Here is a 22266-nt window from a genome sequence, read left to right on the forward strand (position 1 = left end):
TGAAGAAAAAGATGGAGCAAGCAAGAGAGCCCATTCATGGAGCTCAAGAGGCGTATGAAGCTCATCACCATGAGATCCCGGAGATGCCTCAAATGCACTTTCCTCCACAAAACTATTGGGAGCAAATCAACACCTCCCTAGGAGAATTGAGTTCCAATATGGGACAACTAAGAGGGGAACATCAAGAGCACTCCATCATGCTTCATGAAATAAGGGAAGATCAAAAAGCAATAAGGGAGGAGCAACAAAGACAAGGAAGAGACATAGAAGAGCTCAAGGACATCATTGGTTCCTCAAGAAGGAAACGCCACCATCACTAAGGTGGATTCATTCCTTGTTCTTATTTCTTCTGTTTTTCGTTTTCTATGTTATGTGCTTATCTATGTTTGTGTCTTCATTACATGATCATTAGTAGTTAGTAACTTTGTCTTAAAGTTATGAATGTCCTATGAATCCATCACCTCTCTTAAAATAAAAACTGTTTTAATTCAAAAGAACAAGAAGTACATGAGTTTCGAATTTATCCTTGAACTTAGCTTAATTATATTGATGTGGTGACAATGCTTCTTGTTTTCTGAATGTATGCTTGAACAGTGCATATGTCTTTTGAAGTTGTTGTTTAAGAATGTTAAATATGTTGGCTCTTGAAAGAATGATGACTAGGAGACATGTTATTTGATAATCTAAAAAATCATAAAAATGATTCTTGAAGCAAGAAAAAGCAGCAAAGAGCAAAGCTTGCAGAAAAAAAAAGGAGAAAAAAAATAGGCGAAAAAAAAATTATAGAAAGAAAAAGCAAGCAGAAAAATCCAAATGCTCTTAAAACCAAGAGGCAAGAGCAAAAAGCCAATAACCCTTAAAACCAAAAGGCAAGGGAAATAAAAAGGATCCCAAGGGCTTTGAACATCAGGGAAAGTAGACATCCAGGGCTTTCCAGCAAGGTATAATAGTCCATATTTTGGCCAAGAATAGACGACGTAAACTGGCGTTCAACGCCAGCTTTCTACCCAAATCTGGCGTCCATCAGAGGAATGAAAGCATCTCCATTCGCTTATCTGAAATTCTCACCAATGAATTACATAAGTATTTCTATCCCTATTCTATTAACTATTATTCGAAAACACCATTATCAATTTATATCTGTTTAACTGAGATTTGCAAGGTGACCATAGCTTGCTTCATACCAACAATCTCCGTGGGATTCGACCCTTACTCACGTAAGGTATTACTTGGACGACCCAGTGCACTTGCTAGTCAGTTACACGGAGTTGTGAACTATGGTACTGGCACCACGTTTTTGGAGCCATTGCCAGGGAAAGAAAGAGCGATGAATTTTACATAATTAAAGTGTAATCGCAATTCCGCGTACCAGTCTTCTTGGGTAAAGGTAATTATGGGGAGGTCGGAAGACCTTTCTCCTTGCCCGACGTGATATACCTCTTTGAGGTGTCTTTACGAGATGATTTGGAGATCCCTCCTCCTGCGAATCCTCCATTTATCATATGAACATCGCTCTCAGGAGTGTGGGGTGGTCGTTCAACCCCTCCGGCCTCTTGGTCCCATCTTCTCATTCTTGGCTTGTCGGTTTTGTTGGCCAAGAACCTATCTAGTCTTCCTTCCTGAGCTAGCTTCTCAATTACGTCCTTTAGGTCGTAGCATTCATTGGTGGAGTGTCCATAGATTCGATGATATTCGCAGTACTCTATCCGACTTCCCCTCCTTTTTTGCTTTTGATTGGGCGAGGTGGCGGGATCTTCTCAGTGTTGCATATTTCTCGGTAAACATTCACAAGAGACACACGAAGAGGGGTGTAGTTGTGGTATTTTTTAGGCTTCTCACTGGATTGATCTTCTTTTTTCTTGGATTCTTTATCTTTGTCCCGATAGGGGTAGGAGGGTTCAGATTTCGAGGCTTCTCCTAATCGAGAGTTCTCCTTCATGTTGATGTACTTTTCTACCTTTTCTTGTACCTCATTCAGAGATGTTGGATGCTTTTTTTATATGGAATGACTAAAAGGTCCTTCTCGCAGGCCATTGATGACACCCATGATGGCAACTTTAGTTGGCAGACTTTCTATATCCAGACACGCTTTGTTGAATCATTCCATGTAGTTGCAAATGCTTTCCCGATCTCCTTGCTTGATCCCTAACAGGCTCGGGGCGTGTTTGGCTTTGTCCTTCTGGATGGAAAATCTGGCAAGGAATTTTTGGCTAAGTCGTCAAAACTTGTGATGGATCTTGGAGGCAAACTGTCGAATCATTTAATTGCTGTCTTTGTCAAGGTGGTCGTGAAGGCTTTGCATCGAACGGCGTCCGAGGCGTCAGTGAGATACATTCTCCTCCTGAAATTGCTGAGATGATGGCTGGGATCTGAGGTACCGTCGTACGAAGTCATGTCGGGAGCCTTAAAATCTTTTGGAACTTTAGCTTTCATGATCTCTTTGGTGAAGGGATCTTGGTCCTTGTGGGAGTTATCCTCACGCTTAGAATAAGCAATTCTGGTCTCGAGGTCAGCTTCAAGTTTTGCGAGCTTGTCTTCCAGCTCTCGGCGTCGTCTGGCTTCTCTTCGTAGGTCTCTTTCAGCCTCCCGCTGATGTTCAGCCTCCTGTTTGAGCTGTTTGAGACGATCCTGTTGTTCCTGGATAGCTTTCAAAATTTCCGTGTTGGAAGGTTATTTGTCTCCACCATTTTGAGTTGTGTCTTTGGAGGTGGCGTCCGTGTTTTTGTTTGGTGTTCTGTCGAGCAAACCAGAGTTGTGATCGTTGTCATGGTCATCTGCCATGGTTATGGGATGACTTCCAGGTTCCCCGGTAATGGCGCCAATGTTCCGAGGGTTACCTGAAATTGTAGGTCGATCTCGGTCGAGATCTGCTACGGTGGCCAGAACTGTTGTGTCCGACTTGTTGGAGCTTGGTGGAGCTGCTGATCCTTGATCACCGGAGGGTGGTGGTACCTGCAAAAGATTCCGATGCTTAAGTTAGCATGGGCTTTGAGCAGGTATTTTGTGTGGAATCAGAGTATGAGTTATACCTGGGTGCTCCAGTGTATTTATAGTAGTGTGGGCTGACCTTCTTAGATAAGATAAGTTAGTTATCCTATCTTGTCTTTTAGTGAAGTCATCTTATCTTTAAGGAGAACCGCCTTTATCTTTCTAGGCTTTGGCTGCCTTTAGATTGGGCTGTGTCCCTTCGTTTGGGCCTGCTTTGGGTTCTTCTGATGATTTGGCCGAACTCTTTTAAAGAAGAGGTCGGGGACCTGACCTAAAGAGGTTGGTTGCTCTCTCTTCAATCAGCCCAGGTTGGATAGCTCGATCCAGGGTATGAACACTAGGCATTGGCAAAAAATTCTTGCACCATTAACATTCCAACAGCTGAAATAGGATTGGCCAGAATTTCCCAATCTCTTCTCCAGACTTCTTTTGGATCACCCTTTTATGCCTTACCACATCATAGAAGTGGTCTTGATGTGCCTTGGTGAGAAATCTTGAGGTTTCCCAAGGTTTTCAGAAGCAGAAGCAGGGTATTTTCCTTTTCACTTCCTTAAAAATTCTCCGGTTTTTGGTGCCATGGAGATTAGGAATAGAAAGCAAAAACTGGAGCTTTTCCAACACCAAACTTAAGAATTTTCTCGTCCTCGAGCAAATAGTAATAAAAGGAAAGGCAAATAGTAGAAGAAGGAAGAAAAAGATAGAGGGGAGAGGGTAAACAGGCTTTAGCCTTATGGGGAAAGAGAGGGAAGATTGGAAGTGTATGAAGATTATGGTGGAAGAGGAGAAGGGTATGGAAAGTGTGTGTTTGAAGGATGGGAGGGGGTATTTATAGTGGGTGAGGGGTTATGGTTCGGTCATATAGGAGGGAAAGATGTGGGGAAGTTTGAATTTGAAGTGGGTAGGGTTGGTGGGAAAGGGTGATTGGATTTATGAGTGTGTATTGGGAAGAGGGAAGGTAAGGTGTGGGAATCAAGGGTGAAAAAGTAGGAGAGATAAGGAAAGGAGTAAATGATAGGTGGGGTAGGTAGGACCCACTGGCTTAAGAAGCCTCAAAATTTGAATAACCCGCTCCCTCCCCCCTCTCCCAGGCATTGAACGCCGGGCATGGATAGTTTTTTTTATGGTGGGGCATTCAACGCCAAGAATGGGCATTGAATGCCCTATGGGGACCAAAAAATTGGTCATGGGGATCCTAAATGGGCGTTGAATGACCTTGCTTCCTCCACTTCTGGCACTGGCGCCAGTTTTGGCATTTAATGCCAGTAAGGAACTCTCTCCAGGGTGTTCTATTTTCAATTCCAAGTGTTTCTGCTTCAGTTCTAGGTGCTACACATGATCACAAACGTTAAAAAAATAAGGAACAACTATGGAAATTACTAGAAAATAAAATAATATGAAAGCAAACTAAAATGAACGAACAGAAGGAAAATAGAAATACTATACATATGGTTAGGTTGCCTCCCAATAAGCGCTTCTTTACCGTCATTAGCTTAACAGACAGCTCCTTTATGGAGGTTGATATGGGCTCAAATCTTCGCCCCTCATGGTGAAGTTTCTTCCTCTTCTCTCATGGATTAATTCAACATGCTCCAAAGACAATATCTTGTTCACAGTATGTGGACTGACTAGACTTCTAGTGAAGACAACTCGCATGCTAGTTGAGAAGTTTTCAGTTGGGATCTTCTTATTCCGCCAGCCCTTGGGTACCTTTTTTTTTTGGTGCCTCCTTCCTCAGTAGCTGGTGATGGATGCCTAACACCAAACTTAGGTTTGATGTTTGGGGGCTTTGTAAGACTCTGCACTTAGAGAGATGGCTGAAACACTAAGTGTTGTACAGTGGTACCTCCTTTGTTAGAGAGAGACTGAGGGTTGGGGATCTTAAACAGGATATGATCCTCCCATAGCCTTAGAATCAGCTCTCCTTTTTCCACATCTATTAAGGCCTTCAATATAGCTAGGAAGGGTCTTCCAAGGATGATGGAGTTGTCCTTGTCCTCTCCAGTGTCAAGTCTCACGAAGTTCGCCGGGAGGTAAAGGTTTTTAACCTTTACAAGGACGATTTCCACCATACTATATGCTCGTTTCAAGGACTTATCTACCATCTCAAGTGAGATCCTGGTGGGCTGCACCTCTTGGATCCCCAGCTTCCTCATCATAGAGAGAGGCATAAGATTAATGCTTGAGCTAAGGTCGCACAATGCCTTCTCAAAGGTGATGGTCCCTATAGTACAGGGAATGAGGAAGCTTTTGAAATCTGGCATCTTCGGAGGTAGCTTCTTCTGGACCAAGGCGCTAGATTCCTTGGTCAGTACCACAGTCTCATCTCCCATCAATGCCTTCTTTTCAGAGATGGCATTTTTCAGACAGGCCATAGAGGGGGGGTTACTTCTTCAACACCTCTGCAAAAGAGATATTGACTTGTAGCTTCCAAAGAACTGCCAAAAACTGAATAAGTTGCTTATCCTCAGGCTCCTCTTGTACGTTTGGAGCGGGTTGTTCTTCAGGCTCCTTCATCTTCATGGGGGTGTGCATGGTGACACTCCCAGTCTCCTTCTAAGCCTTGATCTCCTTTAATTCCTCAGTAGCAGGCTCCTCTATGGGTTCGGCCTCAGCTTCCATACTGAGGGCCTTGCACTCTTCCCTTGGATTTACTTCTGTGTTACTTGGAAAGGTGTTGGAGGGAGCCTCGGGTATCCTCTTGCTCAACTGACTTATTTGAATCTCTAAATTTTGAATGGAAGACCTAGTTTCTGCCATGAAACTTTGAGTGGTCTTAGAGAGGTTAGAGACTATATTAACCAGGTCAGAGAGGCTCTGTGTGGGAGTCTCCATCTACTGTTGAGAGGATTGGAACAGTCTGTTGTTTAATCGATTCTGGTTTATTCCACCCTGATTGTTGTTGAAGCCTTGTTGAGGCCTCTACTGATCTCTCCACCCGAAGTTGGGTTGATTTCTCCATCCCTGATTGAAGGTATTTGAATAGGGATTGTTACTGGAGTTTCTGGAGGAATTTTCCATGTAGTTCACCTCCTCCATGGTGGTCCATACAGTGTCACCAGCGTCTCCCTCAAAGGCTGCCTCTTGAGAGTTAGTAGCTGAGCTCTGCACTCTACTCAAGTGCTGGGAGATCATGTTTATCTGCTGGGACATGAGCTTATTTTGAGCCAGGATAGCATCCAGAGTGTCCACCTCCATGACTCCTCTCTTCTGAGTCGTCCTGTTGTTCAGAGGGTTCCTCTTAGAAGTGTATATAAACTAGTTGTTGGCAACCATTTCTATGAGTTTATGCGCCACCTCAGGCGTTTTCTTCATATGGAGTAAGCCACCAGTAGAGTGATCCAATGACATTTTGGACATCTCAGCAAGGCCATCATAGAAGATCTCTAACATGGTCCACTCTGAGATCATGTCAAGAGGGCATCTTCTAATAAGCTGCTTTCACCCTAAGCTTACTTAGCTTCTGAGGTGGAAAGAACTTGGTCAAAAATTTATTGACCACCTTCTCCCAAGTGTCCAGGTTCTCCTTAGGCCGAGAATCCAGCCATAGCCTTGCTAAGTCCCTTACAGCAAAAGGGAAGAGCATGAGCTTGTAAACATCTGGATTTACTCCATTTGTCTTGATAGTGTCATAGACTTGTAGGAAATCAGAGATGAATTTGTTGGGGTCCTCCTACGGAAGTCCATGAAACTAGCAATTCTGTTGCACCAAAGTGACCAGTTGAGGCTTAAGCTCAAAGTTGTTTGCATCAATGGCAGGTATGGAGATGCTGCGTCCAAAGAAGTTAGATGTCGGTGCAGTATAAGAACCAAGGACCTTCTTTGCGTCTCCTCCATTATTTGGATTAGCTACCATGGTTGTATCTTTAGCTTCTTGCTCAAGAGCTTCTGTGAGATTCCCTTTGACTCTGCTAGATTGGGCTTGTTGCAAACGCCTCCTTAAGAATCTCTCAGATTCAGGATCGGGGTCAGGAAGAGATTCTCTATCCCTGTTCCTACTCATAAACAAAAAGAAATAAACCAAGAAGAGAAAAATAAAGGAGTATCTATGTTAGAGTATAGAGGGCTCCCTGTGAGAAACTCCAAATAAAGAAATCAGATGGGATAAAGTAAAAAGAAGAATTTGAAAATAAAAGGTGCCTTTAATTTGAAAATTTTTTTTCAAAAATAAAGAGAAAGAAAGTAGTCAAGAAGTTTTCGAAAAAGAAGAGAGAAAAAGAATAATTAAAAAGACAACAAACATAAAAACAAACACAAGAAAAGATAAATAATTAACGAACAAGATTTGAAATTAAAGATAAAAGATTTAATTTTGAAAAATTTTTGAAAATTTAAAAGAGAAAGTCAAAGAGAGATTTTGAAATTCAAATTTGAAAGAAGGAAAAACTAACAAAATACTAAACTTTTAAAATTTGAATTTAAAATAAAGACAAGGTAACAAAATTTTGAAAATCAAAGAAAAAGATAAGATAAAGATTTAAAAATAGAAAAGATAAAGAAAATTAAATTAATTGAAAAGATTACGAATGGGACACCAAACTTAAGATTTTAAATCAAGATGGAGAAAAAGTTCAAAGATTTTCGAAAATATTTTTTTATTTTAGAAATTAAAAAGAAAAGAAAAACACTAGACAGACACCAAACTTAAAGATTTTGAAATCAAATAACACAAATTTCAAAAAAAATAGAGAGAGAAACACTAAAAGACACCAAACTTAAAAGTTTTGAAATCAAACAAGGGAATATACCACAAAATTTCGAACACAGGGAAAGAAAGAAGAGGTAAAACAAGGTAAAAATCAAAAGTTCAAAAAGGCGGACAAGAACAATTTTCGAAAATAAAAAAGAACGAAAAATAATTTAACATAAATTACTAAAGAACACCAAACTTAAATTTGACACAGAATTAAAAAAAAATCAAAAAGAAAGATGACTAAAGATGAAAATTTTTGGAAAATTATTAGAAAAGAAAACAATGAAGGTTTGAAAACTTAACAAGAAACACAATTAAAAGAAATACTAGTAAAAGTACCCGATCTAAGCAAAAGACAACCGGTAGTTTTCAATTATGAACAATTCCCCTACAACAGTGCCAAAAGACAACCGACAAGTGCACCGAGTCGTCCAAGTAATACCTCAGGTGAGTGAGGGTCGATCCCACGAGGATTGTTGGATTGAGCAAGCAATAGCTATCTTGCTAGACTTAGTCAGGCAAATAGAAAAAGAGTGGTTATTTGTTGAATTCGCAAAAAATGCAATAATAAAGAAAGCAATAAAGAATTGGTGTAGAAATAGTAACGAGAGAACAGTTAAGGCCTCGGAGATACTCACCCTTCCGAATTAATATTTCTTAGTAACTATTTTAACAATGAATGATTCATTCTATGGCAAACTGTAAGTGATTAAAACATGTCCGTTCAGCGAATTAATCTCCCCCAATCCAACTCAAAACACCACAGACAAGGTCAGATCTTTCAGATCGGAGGGTGAAGTTCAGAAAACTAGTTTAGTGTAAACCCCGTTAAATTAGTAAATAATTAGTCAATAAATTAAATTTTAATAAATAAAATTAGAAATGTGAATTTTATATTAAAATAGGATAGAGCTAATTAAAACAAAAATTTTGACACTAATTTCAAAGAATTTGGCCCAAGATTGGGCCGAACGGGCCGAACCGAGCGAATCGGACATGAAATGGGCCCAAGGGACCAATCCAACCCAAACCAACACTAAATGAATCCAGCCCTTCCTACCTTCCTTCCATTTTCACGCTGCAACAATTTGGGAAGGGGGAAGAACATGTAATCTTTCCATAACCCCAACACTATCTTCAAACCACCATATCTCCTCCATCCGGGTTTTGATCGCCGCACCGTTTGTGGCCATGTGTCCAACACATCGAGCTCTACAAACCTATCAGAACAATTTTATAGGTAAGCCACAATCTCACCTCAGTTTCTCTGGCCCTTTGATTTTTGAAATTTTGAGCCTTTATGTTGAGATTTTGTCGATTTTGGCATTCTAGGTTTGATTTAGCTTGTGGAGCTTATCGGGCTTGGGTTGTTTCGTCCGTGGGTGTAGTAAGGATCACTAACCCTAGTCAATTTCTTGATTTGCTATGTTAGATATTCAGTTGGGTGTATATTTGTTATATATATATATATATATGAATTAGGTTGTGTATATGTAATTGCAACTTAAATTGTGGACATTGAGATCTTGGTGGAGTTTGGGAGACCCTGCTTTGTAGAATTTAGACTTTAAGGGTTGTGTTTAGATCCTTAGTGGTGTCATGGTAAATACGCGAAAATCAGCCAAGGTATGGTTTAGCTGTTGCGTATTTAATATATAATGTCATGTGAAAATCTAGGCTAGAGAACCAGAGGATAAGTTGGAATGACTATGTAAGTTGGATGCTTAGCATTAATGATGTTGGTTGATGATATAAGTTATGTATGTATTGGCAATCATAATTCCTTGGTGTATGGATATTGTTGGCAAATTAATGATATTGGTTGTATATGTATGCATGGTTATATGTTGATGATTTTGTTGATGGAGGCAAGAAACATAGGTTGTAATTTGGTAAGTGGATACTAGAGTTGTATGGAGATGTTATGGTTTGTGTTGTGCTGAATATATAGGTATAGGGAGTGGATATTGAACTAGATTTTAATGAAAGTGAGGTTTGGACTTTTTGACAAATTTGGTTTTTGGCCGAACTTCGGCGAGCCATAACTTGATTTTAATGAAAGTGAAATTTCAACTTGTTTTATACCAAAATTTGGTTCGCGAAGTTTACGCTGTTCGAGAACGGAGGAAAAATGATTTAAAATGAAAAAGTTATGCACGTCGAAAGTTTGGGGTTAAAAATTGGAATTTTGCAGCTTTTACAACTTAGTAAAATTTTTGGAAAAACGTACGCCCACGCGTACGCATGGAATGGAAATTTTGCGCACGCATACACCCCATTCGCGGACTGTCGCCACTGCCTCCTCCCTATGCATACGCAAAAAGGCTTATGCGTACGCGTAATGGGCCAGGATGCACGTGCACGTGTACGCGTGGCCCATGCGTATGCGTGACCATGGAGGGATTGCGTATGCAAAACTTCCATGCGCGACTAGGTGCTTCTGTCAAGTGCCCATGCGTACGCGTAATGAAGGGATGCGTACGCTTAATGGTCCATTTGCGCGTCCACGTGTACGCGTGACTTTCCTGTTTTCAGTAAAGTTGTTTTATGTTTTAAAGCTCAATCTTGAACCTCTAAACCTCTATTTTCATCCTTATGGCCTCAAATTAGAGTAATAGCTCAAGTAGTATGATGGAGATAGGAAATTAAGGTATCTTGTGAATAAAGTAAGGTTCAAAAAGTGATGTTTTAGGTATGAGAAGATAGGTGGCATAAATATATATATCTTTTAAATTGTGAATCTGGCTAATGAAAGGAATAAATGTTGCACCTGAGCACTCTTTCTCGAAAGTGCGACCCCAGGAGATGGTGGAAGGTGGGGATCCCCTTCTTTGTTCCTCCTAGTATTGTAAAATCGCCCCAGCGGGATGGTGGGAGGTTAGGATCCCCTCCTTTGTTCCTCCTGGGCTTATGTGAACGTACCTCCTAGGTAGATGCAAAGGTTGTAATTTTGGCCCACTTGCTCCATGTTGGTTAGCATAGAGGCTCTCCGGGTAGACGCAAGGGTTGTGATTTTGCCCCCACTTGCTCCGGGTTATGATGAGTTATGAATAAAAGTGCAATTATATGATGAGTAAGTAATGAATGACTATAAAATGTTAATGAATGAATATAGAATGATTATCTGAGATACGAGTTTCCCTGGGTAAAGTACCGTGGCTTGCCACCACGTGCTCCAGGTTGAGACTCGATACTCTGTTTAACCTACGTCACAAGAGTGACCGGGCACGTATAAATTTCCGGAATGGTAACCCCTATTGAGTAAAATGATATATGAAAGTATGAATTATGAATGAAATGAGAAAAAGAAAAGCTATGCATAAACTCATGGGGATGCGCAATGGGCGACAGTCCAAAGGTTTTGGACTTTTCGGGTTGGCTTGATAACCGACAGATGAGCCTCATCAGCCATAGGACAAGCATATACAATGTGCATTTTGTTTGTTTTGTCTTCTATGCATTACTTGGGAGTGCCTAACTGAATATATTATGCTAATTGTTATATTTGTTATTTGCACTACTTACCTTCTACTTGTGCTTGAAATTGTCTGTTTGTCTATCTTTACTAAATCATTGGTGATGGAGGAACGGAAGAAAGGCGGACAGGTCTAGTGTTAAGAATATATCTAAGCTGGGTTCGGATTTCCCTAGATAGCTACCCTTTTATGGTTCCTGATTAATATATTAAGCTGTATAATCTGAGTGTCGGTGTTCTAGGATTGCCTTTGGCATTCTCAGGACCTTATATCTTATATGCGTGGCACCTTTACCATGCTGAGAACCTCCGGTTCTCACCCCATACTGTGTTGTTGTTTTTAGATGCAGGTCGAGAGGCACCTCGCTAGGCGTCTGGACTGCTGAAGTGGAGCAGTTTCTGGGTTCTTTTGTTATTTAGTTTATGTAATATGTACTTAACTTTCTCTCCGAGTAACTTGTTTATTTTGTTCCTCTTAAAGGTTATGGAGAGCTAGGGTTTTATCTATACTATTTGGGCATTTTGGGATATGTATATATGTATGTAAATATTCTCCGGCCAGCCTTGGCTTCGCAGGCTGAGTCAGGAGCTAGTTATTCTGTATCTGTGACTCCCTATTCTCACTTTCTGTTTATTCATACTTATAAACTTTAGATTTCTTAGCATGCAAGTAACTCGATTTTCTGAGCGTTGCGCTTTTTATTTTGCGATTTTGTTTTACCTGTTTTCCAAGGCACCTAGTATACTATCTCCTTTTCACTATTATTATTATTATATAAATTTTATTTTAGAGGTCCTAATACCACACCACCTCTATTTTACGGCTTAAGCATAAAGCTCTGTGTGGTAGGGTGTTACATTTAGCGCCACAAAAACCTCAATTTCCCAAAACTAACCGGATTATATGTCACGTATCCAAATTATCCCAAGTAATCTCGATTTAGGAGGAATGTTTTCAAGCTGTAGCTCAAGTGACCTTTTCCTAGTATCACAGGAACTCAAGTAGAAAATGGGACATACCCAGTCTCATTTAGATGAAGAACGACAAAAAACCTTAGAACTGAATCAAACATATATTAAAATAGAATAGTAATGATATTAATCCATAGAGATAAGCAGAGCTCCTAACCTTAACCAGGAGGTTTGGTTACTTATAATTTACAGAGAAAACTAAGATCTGAAAATAATATTCTGTGTGTCTCTCTGATGCCAGGACAGTTTGGCCAGTTTCACTGACCTTTTCTTTACTGTTTTAGGGTAGTTTCATGTATTTTCTTAGTTAATAAGCAAGTTTTGGGTAGATAATCTGACGTTGGGATTTTTGCCAGTAAAGAATTTCATAAAAACAGTCGCGTTGTAGATATAGTCTCTAAACCGACAGAAATCCCTTCGTACAAACGTTTTGGTTGTCACAAGTAGCAAACCCCCTTAAAATTGATAATCGAGTATTTAAACCTCGGGTCGTCTTCTCAAGGAATTGCAGGGAGGTGTTCTTATTATTGATTATGAAAAAGTGTGTTTTTGGGGAATGTTGAGTTTGGGCAATGGGCACAGATATATTTAAATGACAAATAAAATAAATAAATAACTGTAAACTAAACTCTTGGCAAGGTAAGAGAAATTGGAAGTCCAGACCAAGTTATCCTTATCAATGATAATGAAAATTGAATCTTAATTCCACTTAGTCAACCTTTACTAAAGTAAAGGAAAGTTAAGGGACTAATTAGTTTGATCTTCGAATCCTATTTATTTCCTAAGAAAAGATTGGGATTATTGAAGTTCAATTCAATTGGCAAGATAATAATTAACAATTATGCTGTTGAGTTGGATAACTCCTGAGTTACTGATTTCATAACCAAAACCAAAAGGGAAAAAGTAAATCTACTGGAATAAAAATGCCTTCAGATGTAAAGCAACAATAACAGCAATCATAAATTGAAATACCTCAAATAACATTAATTAAGAAAATTATATGTATCATGGAAGAGTTCATAAATTAAATAAAAATAAAGAACCTGGAATTGAGAGTCACTCCTAAAACTAAGAGAAGTCCTAAATCCTAATCCTAAGAGAGAGGAGAGAACCTCTCTCTCTAAAAACTACATCTACTCCTAAAATTGTGAATATGAAAGCCTGCCTATGAATGGATGCATTCCCCCACTTTATAGCCTCTAATCTGTGTTTTCTGGGCCGCAAACTGGGTCAGAAATAGCCCAGAATTCGCTGGTCTCGAATTCAACCACGCTGAATTTCCGTCACTGCGATGCGGCTGCATGGATCTCGCGGTCGCGTCGCCTTGCGTCAAGGAAACTATAGCATATTATATATCAAATCGAAGCCCCGGACATTAGCTTTCCAACGCAACTGGAGCCGCATCGGTTGGACCTTTGTAGCTAAAGTTATAGCCGTTTGAGTGCGAAGAGGTCAGGCTAGACAGCTTAGCAATTTCTCCAACTTCTTATATTCCTTCCACTTTTGCATGCTTCCTTTCTATCCTCTGAGCCATTCCTGCCCTATAATATCTGAAATCACTTAACACACATATCAAGGCATCTAATGGTAATAAGAGAGGATTAATAATAAGCAAATATAAGATCAAAGAAGCATGTTTTCAATCATAGCACAAAATCAGGAAGGAAATATAAAACCATGCAAATATTATGAATAAGTGGGTAAAGAGTTGATAAAATCCACTCAATTGAGCACAAGATAAACCATGAAATAGTGGTTTATCAACCTCCCCACACTTAAACATTAGCATGTCCTCATGCTAAGCTCTAGAGAAGCTATAAAGAAATGAAGAGGAATGGTAGGATGTATGAAATGCAACCTATGAATGCAACTACATGCAGAATGTTTCTACCTACTTGGTTAAAAGCAAATAAATCTTTCAAGAATAAATATGAACTGGATTTCACTAATTCAAATCATAAAAATGAAGTACAAATAGACTTGCAAGAAAAAAATAGCTTATGAAAGCAGGGAACAAGGGATTGAGCATCGAACCCTCACTGGTAGTGTATATCACTCTAGTCTCTCAAGTGTATAGGGTTAATCACTCTACTCTTCTCTTAATCATGCTTTCTAAACCATGTTCTTCATCTAACCAATCAACAAATATTTAATGTACCAATGCAAACATCATCAGGTCTTTTCAGGGTTGTAATGGGGTTGAGGTAAAGGTAAGGGTATATATAAGGCTAAGTGAGCTAGTAAAGTGAATCCTTGATTAGTCTAAGATCTCACCTAACATATACATGCTTTATACAATTTTAAAATACTTTACATAACTACCCAAATTTTTCCCACTTGTATTACATGCTCATGTATCAAACTTATTTTTGAATTTTGTTCCATGTGCATTGATTCTTTTTATTTTGCATTTGGGGTATATATATATATATATATTTCATTTTTCAAAAACTTGGTGTGCGAAATTGTTACTCTGAGGTTGTAAAATTTGTTGTTCGTTCTCTCCCTAGCAATGGCGCTAATAACTGGTGCACAATACCATGGTCCAAACATAACTTCACAACTTCGCACAACTAATCAGCAAGTGCACTGGGTCGTCCAAGTAATAAAACCTTACGTGAGTAAGGGTCGATCCCACGGAGATTGTTGGTATGAAGCAAGCTATGGTCATCTTGTAAATCTCAGTCAGGCGGATATCAAATGGTTATGGAGTTTTCGAATAATAATAATAAATAAACAAAAAATAAAGATAGAAATACTTATGTATATCATTGGTGAGAATTTCAGATAAGCGTATGGAGATGCTTTCATTCCTCTAAATCTCTGCTTTCCCGCTGTCTTCATTCAATCAGTCTTACTCCTTTCCATGGCAAGCTTTCTGTAAGGGCATCACCATTGTCAATGGCTACATCCCATCCTCTCTTATGAAAATGGTCCAAATGCTCTGTCACGGCATGGCTAATCATCTGAAGGTTCTCGATCATGCTGGAATAGGATTCACCCTCCTTTTGCGTCTGTCACTACGCCCAGCAGTTGCGAGTTTGAAGTTCGTCACAGTCATCCCTTCCCAGATCCTACTCGGAATACCACAAACAAGGTTTAGACTTTCCGAATCTCAGGAATGGCCATCCATGGGTTCTAACTTATACCACGAAGATACTAATAACTCGGACTCGGTCCCCTGTATTATATATCTAAGAGATACTCATTCTAGCTTGGTTGCATGTAGAACGGAAGTGTTTGTCAGGCACGCGTTCATAAGTGAGAATGATGATGAGCGTCACATAATCATCACATTTATCATGTTCTTGGGTGCAAATAGATATCATAGAAGCGGAATAAGTTGAATTGAATAGAAAATAGTAGTACTTTGCATTAAATCATGAGGAACAGCAGATCTCCACACCTTAATCTATGGAGTATAGAAACTCTACCGTTTGAAGATACATAAGTGATAATGGTCCAGGCATGGCCAAATGGCCAGCCCCATACGTGATCAATATGATCCCAAGATGAACTAAAAATCATAAGATGTCCCAAATACAATAGTAAAAAGTCCTATTTATACTAAACTAGCTACTAGGGTTTACAAAAGTAAGTAATTGATGCATAAATCCACTTTTGGGACCCACTTGGTGTGTGCTTGGGCTGAGCTTGAAGTTTACACGTGCAGAGGCTTCTTTTGGAGTTGAACGCCAAGTTGTAACGTGTTTTTGGCGTTCAACTCTGGTTCGTGACGTGTTTCTGGCATTTAACTCCAGATTGCAGCGTAGAACTGGCGTTCAACGCCCTTTTGCATCATCTAAACTCGGCCAAAGTATGGACTATTATATATTGCTGGATATCCCTGGATGTATACTTTCCAACGCAATTGGAAGCGCGCCATTTTGAGTTCTGTAGCTCCAGAAAATCCACTTTGAGTGCAGCGAGGTCAGAATCCAACAGCATCAGCAGTCCTTCTTCAACCTCTGATTCTGATTTTTGCTCAAGTCCCTCAATTTCAGCCAGAAAATACCTGAAATCACAGAAAAACACACAAACTCATAGTAAAGTCTAGAAATGTGAATTTAACATAGAAACTAATAAAAACATCCCTAAAAGTAACTAGATCCTACTAAAAACATACTAAAAATAATGCCAAAAAGCGTATAAATTATCCGCTCATCACAACACCAAACTTAAATTATTACTTGTCCCCAAGTAACTGAAAATCAAATAGGATAAAAAGAAGAAAATATACTATAAATTCCAAACTATCAATGAAACATAGCTCCAATCAGATGAGCGGGACTTGTAGTTTTTGCCTCTTGAATAGTTTTGGCATCTCACTTTATCCATTGAAGTTCAAAATGATTGGCATCTATAGGAACTCAGAGTTCAGATAGTGTTAGTGATTCTCCTAGTTCAGTATGTTGATTCTTGAACACAGCTACTTTATGAGTCTTGGCCGTGGCCCTAAGCACTTTGTTTTCCAGTATTACCACCGGATACATAAATGCCACAGACACATAATTGGGTGAACCTTTTCAGATTGTGACTCAGCTTTGCTAAAGTCCCCAATTAGAGGTGTCCAGGGTTCTTAAGCACACACTCTTTTTTTTTGTTTTTGCTTTGGACCTTGACTTTAACCGCTCAGTCTCAAGTTTTCATTTGACACCTTCACGCCACAAGCACATGGTTAGTGACAACTTGGTTTAGCCGCTTAGGCCAAGATTTTATTCCTTTAGGCCCTCCTATCCACTGATGCTCAAAGCCTTGGAATCCTTTTTATTTACCCTTGCCTTTTGGTTTTAAGGGTTATTGGCTTTTTTGCTCTTGCCTTTTGGTTTTAAGAGCTTTTGGCTTTTTCTGCATGCTTTTTCTTCCTTTTTTTTTCGCTATTTTTTTCTTTTTTTTTTTTTTCTGCAAGCTTTTGTATTCACTGCTTTTTCTTGCTTTAAGAATCATTTTTATGATTTTTCAGATTATCAAATAATATTTCTCCCTTTTAAAAATGTCTCCTTCTATGAAAGCTCCAGCTGAGTAACATAGATGGCAAATAAGATGAGGGAAAGCTAGTCTTGCCAAGGGGGAGGACTTTTCGGCTATTTTGTAGAGTTCAAGGGAGATGACTTCATGAACTTCTACTTCCTCACCAATCATGATGCTATGAATCATGATGGCCCGATCCACAGTAACTTCAGATCGGTTGCTAGTGGGGATGATGGAGCGTTAGATGAACTCCAACTATCCTCTAGCCACAGGCTTGAGGTCCAGTCTTCTAAGTTGAACCGGTTTGCCTTTTGAGTCAATCTTCCATTGAGCTCCTTCCACACATATGTCCGTGAGGACTTGGTCCAACATTTGATCAAAATTGACCCTTCTAGTGTAGGAACGTGCATCTCCTTGCATCATAGGCAAGTCAAACGCCAACCTCACATTTTCCGGACTAAAATCTAAGTATTTACCCCGAACCATGGTGAGATAATTCTTTGGGTTTGGGTTCTTACTTTGATCATGGTTCTTAGTGATCCATGCATTGACATAGAACTCTTGAACCATTAGGATGCCGACTTGTTGGATGGGGTTTGTTAGAACTTCCCAACCTCTTCTTTGGATCTCATGTCGGATCTCCGGATACTCATTTTTCTTGAGTTTGAAAGGGACCTCGGGGATCACCTTCTTCTTGGCCATAACATCATAGAAGTGGTCTTGATGGGCTTTGGAGATGAATCTTTCCATCTCCCATGACTCGGAGGTGGAAGCTTTTGTCTTCCCTTTCCCATTTCTAGAGGATTCTCCGGTCTTAGGTGCCATGAATGGTAATGGAAAAACAAAAAGCTTATGCTTTTACCACACCAAACTTATAATATTGCTCGCCCTCGAGCAAGAGAAGAAAGAAGAGATGAAGAAGAAGAAGAAATAGAGGAGAGGGAGAGAGGTAAGTGTTTCGGCCAAGAAGGGGAAGAGAGGGTTGTGTTGTGTGAAAATGAAGAGGAATGGAGGGGTTTATATAGGGAAGGGAGGGGGGTTAAGGTTCGGCCATATGAGGTGGGTTTGGGTGGGAAATTGATTTTGAATTTTGAAGGTAGGTGGGGTTTTTGAGGTAGGTTTATGGGGAAGAGTGGATGGATGTGAGTGGTGAAGGGGTAGTAGGGAAGAGAGCTTGATGTGATTGGTGAAGGGTTTTGGGGAAAGGTGTTTATTGGGAAGAGAGGATGAACATTGAGAAGAGGGAAGAGTATGAGTGGAGGAAGGTGGGGATCCTGTGGGGTCCAAAGATGCTGAGATGATCCTGTGGGGTTTACAGATCCTGAGGTGTCAAGGAATTGCATCCCTGCACCAATTAGGCATGTAAAATGCCTTTGCATGCAATTCTGGCGTTTAGACGCCGAATGGTGCTTGTTCTGGGCGTTCAGCGCCCAGATGCAGCATGTTTCTGGCGTTGAACGCCAGTTCTATGCTTGTTTCTGGCGTTCAGCGCCAGCTTTTCTCAGTGTGCATTTCTGGTGTCTGAATGCCAGGATACTGCTTCTTTTGGGCATTCAACGCCAGATCCATGCTCTGTTCTGGCGTTGAACGCCATCCAGATGTTTCTTACTGGCGTTTAAACACCAGTAAGCCCTTCCTCCAGGGTGTGATTTTTCTTCTGTTGTTTTTGATTCTGTTTTTGATTTTTCTATTTATTTTGTGACTCCACATGATCATGAACCTAATAAAACATGAAAGAACAACAAAAATAAAAATAAAATTAGATAAACAAAAATTGGGTTACTTCCCAACAAGCGCTTCTTTAATATTAATAGCTTGACAGTGGGCTCTCATGGAGCCTCACAGATGTTCAGAGCATTGTTGAGACTCCCCAACACCAAACTTAGAGTTTGGATATGGGAGTTCAACACCAAACTTAGAGTTTGGTTGTGGCCTCCCAACACCAAACTTAGAGTTTGACTGTGGGGGCTCTGGTTGACTCTGTTTTGAGAGAAGCTTACTGTGCCTCTTTTCCATGTTTATAGAAGGATGTCCTTGAGTTTTAAACTCAAGGGAGTCCTCATTCAATTGAAGAACTAGTTCACCTCTGTTAACATCAATCACATCTCTTGTTGTGGCTAGGAAGGGTCTTCCAAGGATGATGGATTCATCCTCATCCTTCCCAGTATCTAGGATTATGAAATCAGCAGGGATGTAAAGGCCTTCAACCTTTACTAATATGTCCTCTACTAGTCCATAAACCTATTTTCTGGAATTGTCTATCATCTCTAATGAGATTTTAGCAGCTTGTACCTTAAAGATTCCCAGTTTCTCCATTACAGATAGTGGCATGAGGTTTATTCCTGACCCAGGGTCACATAGAGCCTTCTCAAAGGTCATGGTGCCTATGGTACAAGGTATTAGGGTGCCTATGGTACAAGGTATTAGGAACTTTCCTGGATCCTGTTTCTTCTGAGGCAATCTCAGTTGATCCAATGCATTTAGTTCATTGGTGAACAGGGGAGGTTCATCTCCCCAAGTCTCATTACCAAATAGATTGGCATTCAGCTTCATGATTGCACCAAGGAACTTGGCAACTTGCTCTTCAGTAACATCCTCATTCTCTTCAGAAGAGGAATACTCATCAGAGCTCATGAAGGGCGTAAGGAGGTTCAATGGAATCTCTATGGTCTCTAGATGAGCCTCAGAGTTCTTTGGTTCCTCAGAGGGAAACTCCTTATTGATCACTGGACGTCCCAGGAGGTCTTCCTCCTTGGGATTCACGTCCTTCTCCTCTCTTGTGGGTTCGGCCATGATGGTCAATTCAATGGGCTTGCACTCTCCTTTTGGATTTTCTTCTGTATTGCTTGGGAGAGTACTAGGAGGGATTTCAGTGATCCTTTTACTCAACTGGCCCACTTGTACTTCCAAATTTCTAATGGAGGACCTTGTTTCATTCATGAAACTCACAGTGGCCTTAGATAGATCAGAGACTAAGTTTGCTAAATTAGAGGTATTTTGTTCAGAGTTCTCTGTCTGTTGCTGAGTGGATGATGGAAAAGGTTTACTATTGTTAAACCTATTTCTTCCACCATTATTAAAGCCTTGTTGAGGCTTTTGTTGATCCTTCCATGAGAGATTTGGGTGATTTCTCCATGAGGGGTTATAGGTGTTTCCATAAGGTTCACCCATATAATTTACCTCTGCTATTGCAGGGTTTTCAGGATCATAGGCTTCTTCTTCAGAAGATACCTCTTGAGTACTGTTGGATGCAGCTTGCATTCCATTCAGACTCTGAGAAATCATATTGACTTGTTGAGTTAATATTTTGTTCTGAGCCAATATGGCATTCAGAGTGTCAATTTCAAGAACTCCCTTCTTCTGAGGCGTCCCATTACTCACAGGATTTCTCTCAGAAGTGTACATGAACTGGTTATTAGCAACCATGTCAATGAGTTCTTGAGCTTCTGCAGGTATTTTCTTTAGGTGAATGGATCCACCTGCAGAAGTATCCAATGACATTTTAGCTAATTCAAACAGACCATCATAGAATATATCCAGGATGGTCCATTCTGAAAGTGTGTCAGAAGGACACTTTTTGGTCAGTTCCTTGTATCTCTCCCAAGCTTCATAGAGGGATTCACCTTCTTTCTGTCTGAAGGTTTGAACATCCACTCTAAGCTTACTCAGCTTTTGAGGAGGAAAGAACTTGGCTAAGAAAGCCTTGACCAACTTATCCCAAGAGTTCAGGCTATCCTTAGGTTTAGAGTCCAACCATATTCTAGCTCTGTCTCTCACAGCAAAAGGGAAAAACATGAGCCTGTAGACTTCAGGATCTACTCCATTAGTCTTAACAGTATCACAAATCTGCAAGAACTCAGTTAAGAACTGAAAAGGATCTTCAGATGGAAATCCATGAAACTTGCAGTTCTACTGCTTCAGAGAAACTAATTGAGGTTTAAGCTCAAAATTGTTTGCTCCAATGGTAGGAATTGAGATGCTTCTTCCATGTAAATTGGAATTAGGTGCAGTAAAGTCACCAAGCATCCTCCTTGCATTATTATTATTTTCGGCTGCCATCTCTTTTTTCCTGTTCAAAAATTCCTGTAAGGTTGTCTCTGGATTGTTGTATTTTAGCTTCTCTTAGTTTCCTCTTCAGATTCCTTTCAGGTTCAGGGTCTGCTTCAACAAGAATGTTCTTGTCCTTGCTCCTGCTCATATGAAAGAGAAGGGCACAGAAAAATAATAATAGGGATCCTTTTTACCACAATATAGAGGTTCCCCTGTTGTGAGTAGAAGAAGAAAAGAATGTAATGTAAAGAAAGAGAAGCGAGGAGAATCCAAACACAAGGGTGAGGATAACAGAGATGTGAGATGTAGAGAAGTGTTAGTAAGTAATAAATAAATAGAAGGAGATGGGAGAGAGGGTTTTCAAAAATTAAAATTTAAAATTTAAAGTTAAATTTCGAAAATAGTTTTTGAAAAAGGTTAGTAATTTTTGAAAATTAGGAATGAATTAAAGTTAGAATTAAAAATTGAAATAATTAATTAATTAAAAAGAATTTTTGAAAAATGAGGGAGATCATTTTCGAAAATTAGAGAAGAAAAATTAATTAGGTGGTTTTTAAAAAGATAAGAAACAAACAAAAAGTCAATTAGTTAGTTGAAAAAAATTTGAAAATCAATTTTAAAAAGATAAGAAGATAAGAAGTTGGGAAAAGATATTTTAAAAGCAAATTTTTGAAAAAGATATGATATAAAGGATATGATAAAAAGATATGATTAAAATTAGTTTTGAAAAAGATTTGAATTTTAAAATCAAAATTAATGACTTGACTCACAAGTAATCACAAGATATGATTCTAGAACTTAAAGTTTGAATCTTTCTTAACAAGTAAGTAACAAACTTGAAATTTTTGAATCAAAACATTAATTTTTGATGATATTTTCGAAAATTATGAAATAAAATTAAGAAAAAGATTTTTGAAAAATATTTTTAAAATTTTCGAAAATGAATAAGAAAAAATGAAAAAGATTTAATTTTTGAAAAAGATTTTGAAAAGATAAGATTTTTAAATTGAAAATTTGATTTGACTCATAAGAAACAACTAAATTTTAAAAAGTTTTGAAAAAGTCAATCCAAATTTTTGAAATTTTAAGAGAGAAAAAGTGAAAGATATTTTTTTGATTT

At 39.2% G+C, this 22266-nt stretch overlaps 1 protein-coding gene across 1 annotated transcript; it reads right to left on the reverse strand.

Moving 5' to 3' along the window:
- LOC107611037 lies at positions 4791 to 5360 on the reverse strand. Its single transcript, XM_016313004.1, has one exon. The coding sequence runs from the start codon at positions 5358 to 5360 to the stop codon at positions 4791 to 4793; it is 570 nt and encodes a 189-aa protein (XP_016168490.1).

Source organism: Arachis ipaensis, chromosome B08, assembly GCF_000816755.2.
Source record: "Arachis ipaensis cultivar K30076 chromosome B08, Araip1.1, whole genome shotgun sequence".
Taxonomy (NCBI): Eukaryota; Viridiplantae; Streptophyta; class Magnoliopsida; order Fabales; family Fabaceae; genus Arachis; species Arachis ipaensis.

Excerpts from the sequence above, each read along its gene's own strand:
- LOC107611037 (XM_016313004.1), bottom strand. The coding sequence starts at position 5,360 with ATGGCCTGTCTGAAAAATGCCATCTCTGAAAAGAAGGCATTGATGGGA.